General features: G+C 38.2%; 1 protein-coding gene across 12 annotated transcripts in view; it reads right to left on the minus strand.

Moving 5' to 3' along the window:
• Positions 1–12,868, minus strand: part of LOC121506892 (band 4.1-like protein 1) — a 164,019-nt gene that overhangs the window by 37,518 nt on the left and 113,633 nt on the right. For all 12 annotated transcript variants that reach the window (XM_041782895.1, XM_041782894.1, XM_041782899.1 and 9 more), the window contains exons 4-8: positions 9,595–9,699; positions 1,368–1,410; positions 1,091–1,166; positions 498–716; positions 117–204 (exon numbers count right to left, since the gene is read on the minus strand). In XM_041782895.1, the coding sequence (XP_041638829.1) occupies positions 117–204; positions 498–716; positions 1,091–1,166; positions 1,368–1,410; positions 9,595–9,699 (531 nt within the window). The remainder of the gene's footprint in view (positions 1–116; positions 205–497; positions 717–1,090; positions 1,167–1,367; positions 1,411–9,594; positions 9,700–12,868) is intronic.

Raw genomic sequence — 12,868 nt, forward strand, 5'->3', positions numbered from 1 at the left:
TGCCAAGAAGCATTGTTACACTAAAGAAACAAACTACCAAACACAGATTTCCTTACTTTTGTGCTGTGCATAAAACTCACTTTTGTAAAAGTTGAATATCTGTGCATATAACCAACCTTAGCATGATGAAGGTCTACCCCATACATGGAAAGTTTCTTTGCATTCTCCAAGAAGTTCATTTCAGCCTCTGCTGGAGTCATACCCCTGGGTGCAGAATAAGGTTACCAACATCAATAGGCCTTTTTAAAAACTAAACCCATAATCTTACACAGTGGGAGCACAAGTATACTGGCAATGTGATATTGCTAAAAGGGAATATTGAATGTGAATGTGAGAGGGCCTTTAAACTAGAACAGTTTTCTCACACAGGCACTGTACAAGCATGTCAATGAGAGGTGGTAATAGCATTTATCACGATGAACTATTCATCCTTGGCAGTTGACCATCCTAAGAGATTTGTCTACATATGAAAGCCTATTTAAACAGCATTGTTGTACTTGTAGTTTCGATGGAGCTCCATCACTCTCTCCTCCAGCTCACGAGTCTGATTGGGGGCAAAGCGGAAATCGCTGACATAGTCAGAGCCATGGTCATCCAGGTCGTAGTCTCCCAGCTCTGCTTGCACTGTGTAGGAGCCCAGGAGGGCATGAGTGACGAACGAGCATGGCAGTCGACCTGACAGCATGTCATCCCTCAGCTGCAGACACAGGTAGTATCTGTCAGTCGAGACAAAAGGGGAGGAGAGAAGAGCGTTGGCAGTCAAACAAGCCCGAGCAAGCTCTAACAAGTATTCAGCATAGTTAATCCATGGCAGTTAGTAGCATTCCAGGTCTAATCCCCACAAAAGAGTGAGAGATTTGGGTTGCTTTGACACTGGGGTGAATATGCCATGTAAACTGTTACAACACTTTTATGTACACTTTTTAGGAAATAAAAAGGCAGAACTGACATGTGTAAGGAATTTCCCCTTTGATTAAAACTAAAGAGCATCTAACAGCATAGCCAGAGGAGATTTGTAGCAGTGTCAAGTCAAGTCTATTTATTCATAGAGAGCATTTTAAAGAATGTGTGTGTTTGAGATGTGTTCTACCTGGTGATATCCTCAGTGAGCTGAGAGGGATCTGGAGGGTAGAACTTGACAGCGAAGGCAAAGTGCCATGGAGAATCTGAGGAGAAAGCACATTGAGAAATTGATGGTAAATAATCATGTTTGTCTGAGAAGATGTACACAGATTTGTAACAGCAGGGCAGCAACTGAATTGTTCAAAACTTAAAACTTTGCAAGAGTCCATGCAAGCAAACAAATCTAGTTTCATGATTACATAAGAAAACATTTAATGTGCCAGCTTCCAGGAGAAGACACTTACTGCGCATCTGCTTTTTGATTTCCTTGGAGGGGTCCAACCAGTTCTGAAAGACAGAAGGCAGAACTCACACAGGGCAGACTTGATACGTGACTAATGCACATCCTGTGTCACATTTTGCTCTAATTACCATCAGTGTTTTGTCAGTGTTGCAAACCCTCTCCATATGGTTACATAAAATCTGAGCCCTCCACTGCTGAGCCATTCAAATGTGCAGAGAGCAGAATCAGTTCAAGCATCTGTTTCTTTACTGAGTTGCATCATCCCTGCAAGCCAGTTACCTATCTGATCCAGTCACATCCGGCTGTGCAGTGAACCACTGTGCCTGTAGGGGCACCATTTCTCATTAGGTTGATGGAGCATCTCATCCTTGTACACTGACTCACTTGTAGCAGAAGCAGTATGTCATGCAGTATTTATACAGCTGTACCTAGAAAGCAATGTTGCACAATGGAGTCTGTGCATCAAAAAATCTTTTTGATAAATTGCCCCCATCACCCCATTAGCCACCCCTGATTATCTTGGTAGGGGGTTCATGCTGAACAAGAGAAAGGCTCATATGTATAAAAATAAATGTGTTCTTTCTTCTAGAAAGGACATGTTCATCTATGCAGTGATAGAGATCTTACAGGCCCATGTAGACTTTAAATATCCAAAAGTGCAAGGACACCGATGGCATTGTGATTAGGTTGTGCCCCATGTATAGAGGCTACTGTCCTCTGCAGTAGGCTCAGCTCAGTTCAGTAAAATGTGCGATTACTTAGGAAAAGGAAGCAAAATGACTGATCTTTACCATCCCATTTTTTGAGCACCATTCTGTTGGGGTTCCAAGCCTACCGATCTAACTCTTGAGTTGAGCTAAACCCACTGCAGTTTGCTCATTCTTCATGGTCAAATGTGACAGAAAATGTTGGCACAGTATGAATGTCACACCAAATACAATGATAAACCAACACAGCAACAAGAAAGTCGTGGGTTATCTGGGCAAGACGTTTATTCCCACTGCTATGTCGGTGGCATGTAAATGTTTATGGATGCATATGAATGGGATTAGCAAATACCGATGGTCAATTCTCAAAGCAACCTCTTCCATCAGTGTATGAATGTGGAGTGAATGGAGTAGGAAAGACCTGCAGAGGTAAAATGCTTTCAATGGTCAGTATAGGGAAAAGAAAAAAATTGATACTGTATAGTACTGAGATATTTTGAATGGTGTTATTATATTGTTTCATGATGGCCAAGTATTCATTTTGTCCTCCGCAGAGTTGAACTAAACTGTAATTAACATAGATCAGTATATCAGGATCATGCAACCTTTAAAAAAGGGTTAAACCAGTTTGTTTTACTCTTATTGAAATTAAACTGACGAATAGACCCACGATCTGCTCTTAGTGCATAAGACATACAGTACCTACAAAAAAGTATTCATTCCATTCGATCTTTTACCCTGACTGATTTTATAAATCAGTCATGGTCGATATAATTTGGCGTCTTTGGCAAAGAAAAAGCTCCTTAATGTCAAAGTGAAAACAGAATTCTACAAAGTAATGCCACAGAAACATAACATGAGTGACTGCATAAATATTCCCCCCTTCATGTCAGTATTTAGTAGATGTACTCTGCAGCAATAACAGCACTGAGTCTGTGTGTATAGGTCTAAGTCAGGCTTGCACATCTGGACACTGTAATTACTCCATTCTTCTTTGCAAAAATGCTCAAGTTCTGTCAGGTTGCACAGAGACTTGGCATGAACAGCTCTTTTCAAGCCCATAAATTCTCTATTGGATTGAGGTCTGGGCTGTTACTCGGTCACTCCAGAACATTCACCTGGTTGTTTCTGAACCATTTCTGTAGGTTTCACTGTATGCTTCAGGTCATTGTCTTGCTGGAAAATAAGTCCTCTCCAGCTGCTAAGAAGCGTCCCAACACCATGATTCTGATTCACAGTGGGAATGAAGGGTTTGTGGTGTTGTGCAGTGTTTGGTGTCCACCAAACATAGCATCTTGTCTGATCGCCGAAAAGCAACATTTTGATCACATCAGACCAAAGAACTTTCTACCACTTGACCATGGAGTCTCCAACATGCCTTTTGGTTAACTCTGGTTGAGATTTAATAAGTTTTCTTCAATACTGACTTTGTCTTTGCCACTCTCCCATAAAGCTTTGACTGGTGAAGAACCAGGCAACAGTTGCTGTATTCTGTTTCTTTCTTTCTTTCTTTCTTTCTATCCATCTATCTATCTATCTATCTATCTATCTATCTATCTATCTATCTGTTTTTTGTTTTTTTTTTTGGGGGGGGGGGGTCAAAAATGCCAAATTATATCGATCATGATTGATTGGTAAAATCAATAAAAGGGTAAAACATTGAAGAGGGGAATACGTTTTCCTTTGTGTGCTGTAGAAAAACAGGTCGTAAATTGCAATATATTGTAGGATATAATATCACAATACCTGGCTTTTTGCAAAAATAAGATCATAAAAATGACTCAAGTATCATGAAAATACTTCGAGGGGTAACTAGTGATTTCCACTCCAAGTAGTCAGACAACTAGTAAAGCACTATGCAAGCTCAGGTCCATTTACCATTTACCATAGGTGTCAGTGTTTGCAACACATTTATCTTAAACATCGATATGGACCTCTAATAAGCAGATGAAATAAATGATTGTAAGCACAGAGTTTCAATCATTATCAGTGTTATGAGCTAATATAATTGAATACTTTGACCATCAGCATCATAGAGATCAAACAATAATATTAAATACCCTCAACGCCACACATCAGCCTGCTATGAATAAAATAGTCATTTCCCTCCGGAAGCAGGTACCACATCAGTTTGAATCAGCAGCCTGAAAGGTTGATGAGCACAGCGCAATCCTGCAGCAATACTGGAAAATCAGTAAGCATCACTGTCAGTTTGAGTAATGTCTACACATACACACCAACCACACTGGCACAAAAGCACATTCTCAACCAGTGTTTAATCAGGCTGATACAGACTTTAATGAGAAGCAGGAATTTATTGTCCTCCTGATTCTGTCTAACTTCCACCAAGGCCGAAGACCTCTCAGTTAGTAAAGTGCTGTCTGCTGCTTTGCCTTTCTCTGCAGAAAAGCAGGGAGAACGTTTGTTCACTGGCTATTCAACGCTTCACTCTTGTTTTATCTACTTTAGCTCTTAAAGCAATCATATGGAATCAATGTTCTCCTTAAAGATGAAGATAAAACCCTTGTTCACAAACTGAGACAGAGAAAGGGCATGTGGAATGACATTTCAATTTTCAGGCCTGTTTGGTCTACCAATCAGTGATGACCCCCCCAGACAGTACAGTCATGCTGCACTCTGATAAGCCGGTCTCTGATGAGCCTGTCACACAGACGTAGCTATATCTTAAATCAATATCAGTGTCACCTACGCGCTGAGAGAGAAAAATATTTGAACTTCATAGCTGCTTTTCTCTACACCCCAGTTAACCTGTCTGTAAAAGCCATGATGCTGAAACTATAGCCCTGGCTGTCAGGCATGCATCAAGTCACAACATGTAAGCTGACAAACCCCACACATGGTGACAGAGGATATGCTCCAGATGTTAAGGGGACTTAGACTTTTCATTTTTCTTTATCTTCAAAGGCAGGATGTGCCTCTGTAGCCTGTAGTGCAATCACAAACCTGCCCTGAGGGAAGCTCACATCAATCAAAGCCAAAAAAAACAGCATCTGACATGAGAGCTGACGAGTAGAGCCCCACACTTCTGTGACAATTACTTGATTATATGGTAATAAGCCATGTCTGTGCATCTGTACAAGTCCACAAAGAGAAGCAGGAACATCATGGGAGTTTCTTTTTGAAATGTCAGATTGATTTCGGAGCTGATCGGAGCTTAATGTATGTTGGCATTTATCAAAAGCCAAAATAATTAAACCTTAGAGAAAATATCCAGAGAATCACAGTCCATCTGATTAATGTTCACATGCTGAATTTTGAGACATCGCTCTAATACTGCAGAGCTGCTGAACAGCTCTTAAATATATAGATGATTATAATTTTTAAAAAAGGCTGTTCAAATTAGCAATTCATCAGCATCATGAAGGGATCCAGTGTTAAATTATACATATGGAAATTTCAGACTTTCGTGGCATTAGTTCTTTTACTGCATGTTAAGAACAGTTTCCCCAGCACTAAAAAAGACCAGTGTCAATACAACAGCTGTGGCTGCAGTCTGCAGTGTATTTGTAAGGGTTAATTGGGTTGATTTCTTGGGAAAATTGTCAACTGCATGGCATGTGCATCCAATTTAAGATCAAACACCAGTCATCAACATTCACAGGTGGGCCAGAACAATTTTGGCTTGCAGAGCGTGTTTCATTTATCCAACAAAGATCTAATTATTTTTCTTTGACTGCTTGGTGCTTTAATAAAAATGAGAGAAACTGTGAAACATCACATGCCTGAGGCACATTTGTCTTTTAAGACACGTTGATTCCAGGGTTTAAAAAGATGTTCTAATCAATATTTATGTTTATATTAACAATGAGATGCCGTGAGTCTTTCATTTCACAACTGGGAAACATTTATGATCAAGTATTTCTTCTTAAGCTCTCACAGCTCCCTCAGTAATCCTGTTAATTGGGTGGAAAGTTTTTCAATTGTTTGATATTGTTCTGCATTATTCAGTTAAAACTTCAGCAAACTAGGCAATTTATTACAGACATTACTAACAATAAGCCATATTTAGCCACAAGGGGAGCTTGGAGGGTATGGTAGATTTAAAATTTTAAGAAGTTTTTGTAATAACTTTTACAAAAAAAAAGCTGATTTACTGAAGAAGTGTGCATACATGAGCTATGCATGTAAATTCACTTCCTTTGGATTTGGATGAAACTTTGGAGAAACATTCAAGCAGAAAAAACATGCTATTTTCAGTGAATTGTTTTCAAAAAGTTTTCCATTTAGATGACACTGTTTTGATGATGACAACCACTGTGCACATGCATCTTCTACAACAACTAAATATATTTAAGTAAACATGACAGGTATTTTGCATGTTGTTACATTGTACAGTAAAATGTCATGCAGTAAGAGCAGTGAGATGTAAATATACAAAAGTGTCTAATAGGGAAGGGAGATTAGGTGTGATTGCTACTCCAAGTGATTTAATCTACAAAGCATATACATTTTCTGAAAATGTTACCTTATAGTGAGCAGCACAAGCAGAACTCTGGAGTCACACTTTGTTGTTGTAGTCCACCTACATGCATTTGACTACAGGGTTCATGCTGCAATGCTTTCTGGGAGATCTGTCAAGTTGGTAACTACGCAGTTCGTCTGGCCCATTAGCAGTGTATTGGCAGTAGCAAGCTTCCTCTGTCTGTTGTCATTACTTTCTTTTCTCATATCCTGAATTCACACTAAGGTTATAAGGTGCTATTGCGTGACAGTGTGCAGCACCACTTCACATGACTGTAATGGTAAAAAAGATGCAGAATTACTGTTGTCTTTCCACTTATGCAGTAGGAATGCTTACACTGGTGTGTATCCACTCACACAGCCTTCATGTTAAATTTTGATAGATATTATGTGTTAATAGAAATTGTATTTGAACGAATTTTAAAAAAATAATAATATAAAAAAAGATGCCAAGTTATTATTGTTAGACAAATTTGTTAGTTAAATTATTACTAAAAAAGCAAGAAAAAATGCAAGATAGTTAAATAAACTTTACTGGCAAATATTTGTGACCAAAGCTGGTAAAAAGTCCTGCAAGTCGTCCGAGGTCATTTTTGAGTTTTTTTCCACATTATGAAAGCGTAGATTCCAAGCTTTCAAATGGTGTATCATACACCTTAATCTGATCATATTTTACATAGATATGCTCATTTGAATGTTAACTTCTAGTTCCTGTTTGTTCTGAGAAAAACAGGCTCAAAGTTTCAGGACTTCTCCTACCTTCAGGCAGGCCGGGTGATGGGCGTGAACAATAGGGCCACATTTACATAAAGTCCACCCAAACCAAGCTTCTGAATCGGACTGGTGACGCTCATCAAAATATTCCCACAGGAAATCCGCCGTCATCAAACTTGCCCTGTCGAGTGATCTTGAAGTTGTCCAAAGTCTGTTGATAATTCTTGCTGCTTCTTCATCATCTCTTCTACTTTTCTTTGCTGCAGGGTGCATCTTGAGGCTTGTTGTTAAAGGTGATAACTAGAAACAGCTGTAGTTACATGCTGAGGGGGGGTGGCGTTTGAGCCATATGGTGTTTGTTATTGTCCATCTCAGTGGGCGAAACTAGGAACAATGGCAGACTGAGCGGCCAATTATCACCCCGCAGTTTCACTTTCCCCTCCCCTTAATATCCTTGCAGCAACTGCGAGAATAGGGCATTTTAAAACACAAAATTAACGCTTTTAAATATCACATTTGTGTTTCTTTTTTCATCGAATGAGTAGTTTAAATGTCGGACTCGCATAAAATGAGAAAAAACGAAAAATGATCATTTTGAAGAAAATGACTTTGTATCCATTTTTCTCAACCACCGGAATGCCGACTTGCAGGAACTTTATCCGGCTTCGGTCACATTTGTTAAAGGCACAATAAAAAGAAATCTTTTTAGCCCTAAATTTGTACAGTTGTAGCAGACCTCATGTACTCCTTTCAACAACACTGCTCAGCTGCACCAGTCTTGTTCGAGCACTTTCTATTTTTGTTTGTTTACTTCTCTAGCCCCCAACATTGCTATCACATGCCATAATGTAGTGGGTTGTGATGTATGCTCCCCAGCCCTATAGACTGAAACGGTAAAGTGCATGAGAGTAAAGCATCCATGTTATGTTGTGTTCACACTAGACACGAGTGAAATCATTTGCACATGTTAAGTCAATGCAAAGATGCGAGGAGATGTGAGTTTGCCTCTTCAGCGTGAACGCCGCAAATACACGTCAAGAACAGCAGGAATTGAACAAGATGTTAGCATGAATAAGGCGAATGTGTACCACGTTCAACACGCTGTTTGCTTCATTGCTTATTTGCGGGATTTGAAAATCTAAACTCAAGCAAATCACTCACACCGTGATGGCCAATCAGCATTGACATATTTCACATATGAATCTCTGAATGACTAGCCAGGGGTGGAGGAGGTTCATTCAACCGCAGTATAAAACAACAATAACAAACTGTACTGATGTGAAATGCTCAGTGATTTTATATTGTTCTTGCTGGTGGCGGGGTAATTACTCATAGCAGCCAGTGATATGGTGGGTCCCTAAAATTGCCCTGCTCAAAAAATACTCATACATCTCATTGTTTTCACATGTTTACAGTAACCTTATTCCAGCATATCTAGACACAAAGTTTAGATTTTGCTTTACAGGGACTTTAAAGCGAACCAAAATGACATTTCCATTTCGCATTTATAAGAAAAAAGTGATTTGATAAACTGAATCAAAGGAAACACGAACAGCTGGCTTGGTTCAAGGTGTAAAAGCTCAGTTCACAGAGCGGCATTTGTCCTCCATGATGTTCTAAAAAGGCACTTTTCCATCACAATTCTTTAGTCTGAACTGGGCCTTGGACTTGGATGGAGTATAACAGGATTGGTTGTTTTGAGAAGAATTCTTGGGACATGTAAAACGGCATGTTGACAATAATGGACATACAGACTACTGACCTGTTTATGGAGCTCAGAACTGTGTAAACACACTACTTTTAGCTTATATTACTGTTAAAAGGCTCAATTATTCTGAGTATATTTGACTAAATGTTAACAATGATAATTTTGTTATATTCATGTGGTAGGATGTCTCTTTTGGAGTGGAGGCCAAACCAAACCAATGAGCATGTATTAAAGTAATTGTCATATTAATGTTGGCCAATCATGTCATATAAGCAGGATGATTTTTAAGTTTGATGAAACTTGCATCTGTGTTTCTGTTGAAAATGTATTCCTATAAAACTTTTATTATATGTTGAGTTTTTCTCATAAACTCTGAATCTTCACTAGATTTGTGTCTGCAAACATTTGATGAGACAGTTTTTCATCCATCAAGATTTGTAAATTGCCTTTTGCCCATGCAGACCTGGGCCTTCTCCATTCATCTCAGAATGATGACTGATAGCACATCCCTGAGAGAGACGCAGCAAACAAGTGAGAGGAATACAAAATGCTCCGTGAGCAACATATTTATGCACTGATGTGTCCCTGGAGTTTCATGTGGCAAACATTTCACTGACCTTCTGGGTGTCTGTGTCGGCAAAGGTCAGACCAAAGTAATCCTTCTCCAGCAAGTTGAGGTGCTCGCACACCATGTCCATTAGAGTCTGTCCTTTTGAGTGTTTCTGCAGAGACAAACAGATGAAAAAGATGGTAGAAAGTGTAAGAAATGATGCAGAGGAAAGATGTGAAAAGTTTCTTTTCAAACCTCTGAGGTCTAAAGCTGCAGCTCAAGCAGCACTGGGAAAAATTTGGCTCACAAATATCAGAGCCCATTACACAGCTGTGCTTGTAAAGATTGCTTTTCTGTTCTCTGGTTTGACGTATTATAAAACAGCTCAGCCACTTGGTGACATGTTGCAGTCAGTGTGCATCAAACCCTTGACAGTGAGAATGAGTTGTGAACTGCAGGAGAAGACCAGTCTTTGTACAGCAGGCAGGGATTTCTTCTTCTGTGACAGAGTTCAAGGTAAGCCTTCCAGAAACACTTCCTCTTACATTCAAATGAAAAATTCATGTTTTTGCATTGAAGACAGTGTGCCAGGGTGGAGTGTCAGTCAGGGATACTCAGATAAACAGCTCTCCTGTCTGTGATAAATGAGCCTGAATGAGGCCATACTTAGCAGTGCTCAGTCAATTACTGTATATCCGCTCTACACAGTGTTCTCACAGTGAATGTACTTTGATCTCTTACCATGAACAGATGGCTAATATTAGGCATTTTGATCATTTTAATCAATATTTCTTTTTCCGAATCAGTTCTTCATCTATGCATTTTTCATTGTGCAAAGGTGTGGGACCCAGACCAGTGCTACAAATTAAAGACAAAACAAACATATAATGTAGAACAGTGATCATCAACTGGCGGTGTGGGGGCCACATCAGGCCCCCTACATCTTCCCATCTGGCCCCCAGAAAATTAACAAATTCACAACCATATAAGAAAAACAACATCCTACTGCCATTAAAACAACACCAAAAAATAAATGAGATTGAAAGAGTTTCATCAGGAATGACTTTATGTTTCATCCATTTTTCAGAAATCCACCTGTCAGCCTTCAGGCATTTTGGAAGTGTATTTTTCCTGCTTGGGTTTTTCACATATCACTGCACAGCATGTAAGTATCAAACCCAGTGATGGACAACAACCACAGAAATATCTCAAACACCTCCTTGTGGCTGGCTGCAATATAGGACTGATCTCAGTGTTAGAGCCAGGCAATTACATTTATATGAAAAAAATAAAAATAAAAATATAAAAAAAAAAAAAAAAAACATGATAATTAGACCATTTTAAAAATCTTTTCAATTTATTTGAAAGTTCAGCCCTCAAAGTGTCTGCATAGGAAATAGCCGGCCCTTGTCCAAACGTGGTTGATGATCACTGATATAGGACAGTAAAGACAGTTTCAGGATACTGAGATCGAAACTAGTGAAGTCTTAAACAAACAAAGACATCAAATGAAGACTAAACAGGTACAAAAGAAAAAAATGGAATATCAACCAAATCAAGAGAAACGAGTGATTTCTTTTATATTTTTAACAACGTACCATCCAAGAGAGTTAGTGAGATGCAAAAACTATTTAAAATTATGTCTTGTCAAATCATCATTTAAATTCTACATTAGTCTGGGGACCAGTGATGTATCATTTATATTCTGAAACATCAGATAGATTCAAGACAAGATTTTAATATATATATAGTCAAAACCATGGTAATAAAAATGTAATAGTCCTTTAGGAAACATGATCTATTTTCATATCTGTACGTAAAAACAGTCTGTCTTGGTCAGAAAACACTAGTAGACCATCAGTGATACTGCCATGGCAAAAGACTCGGTATTGCTAGATAGGCACATCATGTTTGTCAATGTAAAATTTTGTGTAAAAAATATTGATATAGTTCCACTCAGTGGTATAGATGTCCATGCAGAAGTGGGTTTACTCTGACGTTGTCGTAGACGACAAGAGTAGACACATTATTTAAAGTTAAATAACTTTCGAACCATAAATTACTTTCTTTCCTCTGGAAGCCCACTGTTCTGCCATTCTAACAACGCTATCCATACCTTTATAGCTCTTCTGGAGACTTTTCAAGTGAACCTGGAACTTGGGTAAATTTCTGGGTCCTTTAAAGATTAAATCCACACCAGTAACTCTGACAATAAGTGTCTTTTTTTTCTTATTTTTAATTCATTTTGATAATTTTGTTTTGTTGCATTATAGTTTAAATTGATTAATTATAGTTACAAAAAAATGCTGTTTTCTGTTTTTTTTTTTTTTTTTTTAAGAAACATACAAAAATGACAAATTAGTATGTTACTTATTGTTCTCTGGTCATAAATACTTGGGCACAAATATTTCTATAAATATATCCTTTGTTTATGTCAGAAAATGTGATGTTTGGGTACTGATCGCATAGGCAGAAAAAAAAAGTTTGGTAATAATTGTGATTGGAAAAAATAACTGCAAAAGAAAACAGAGAAAAGGGAAGTGGTGAAAGGAAACACACAGAGTCACTTGCACTGATTGACTGTGGTTTTCATCATCACTGCATGCACATCTATCACCCATGAGAAATTCAACTGTAAGTGCACAGTTAAGAAAATGCTATCTTTTTTTTTTTTTTTTTTTGTTCATTGATTTGGTTTAATAATTTTGTAAGAAGAAGAAAAAACACCCTCCGTTTATCTTTCACCTCTTACAGTCAATACCTTTACCATTCAGAACCAACATGGACATCCTGACTTGTTTGAGCAAATATTTTACTTACCAAAATTTCTTTACTGTTAAATTGGGAAAAGATAACCATAAAACACACATCAGTGTGTTATTATCTCACACAAACGGTCCCTCTTCCCCTGACACCCAAGTGACAGTGAGATGGAGCGAGCAGTTGCCAGGGAAACAGATGCAGATATATCCCAATTGTCTTGTTTCTTGATATCTCAGGTCTAGGATGTGAGAAAGTATTTGTCTTTGCCTCATTACGGGTGACAGGATCATGAAGCAACACTTTGTATGTCTGTCAGTAGGGTCCCAACAAAAAATATAAAAATAATAAATAAATATTTAATAAAGTAAGTAGAGCAGATCAGCATGTAGTTTTATAATGTTATGACTGACATGATCCAGACAGATTTTTCTGCCCTGAAACAATAATTATTTTATAAACATAATAAACAACAGCATTGAAACTTGAGTGGATACCTAAAATCATGCATCTTTGTCATGTTGAAAAATATAAACAGCATGAACACTTTTCTTTGTATTGGCACTTTAGGCTAGACCATG

This window comes from Cheilinus undulatus, linkage group 3 (genome assembly GCF_018320785.1).
Source record: "Cheilinus undulatus linkage group 3, ASM1832078v1, whole genome shotgun sequence".
NCBI classification, from domain to species: Eukaryota; Metazoa; Chordata; class Actinopteri; order Labriformes; family Labridae; genus Cheilinus; species Cheilinus undulatus.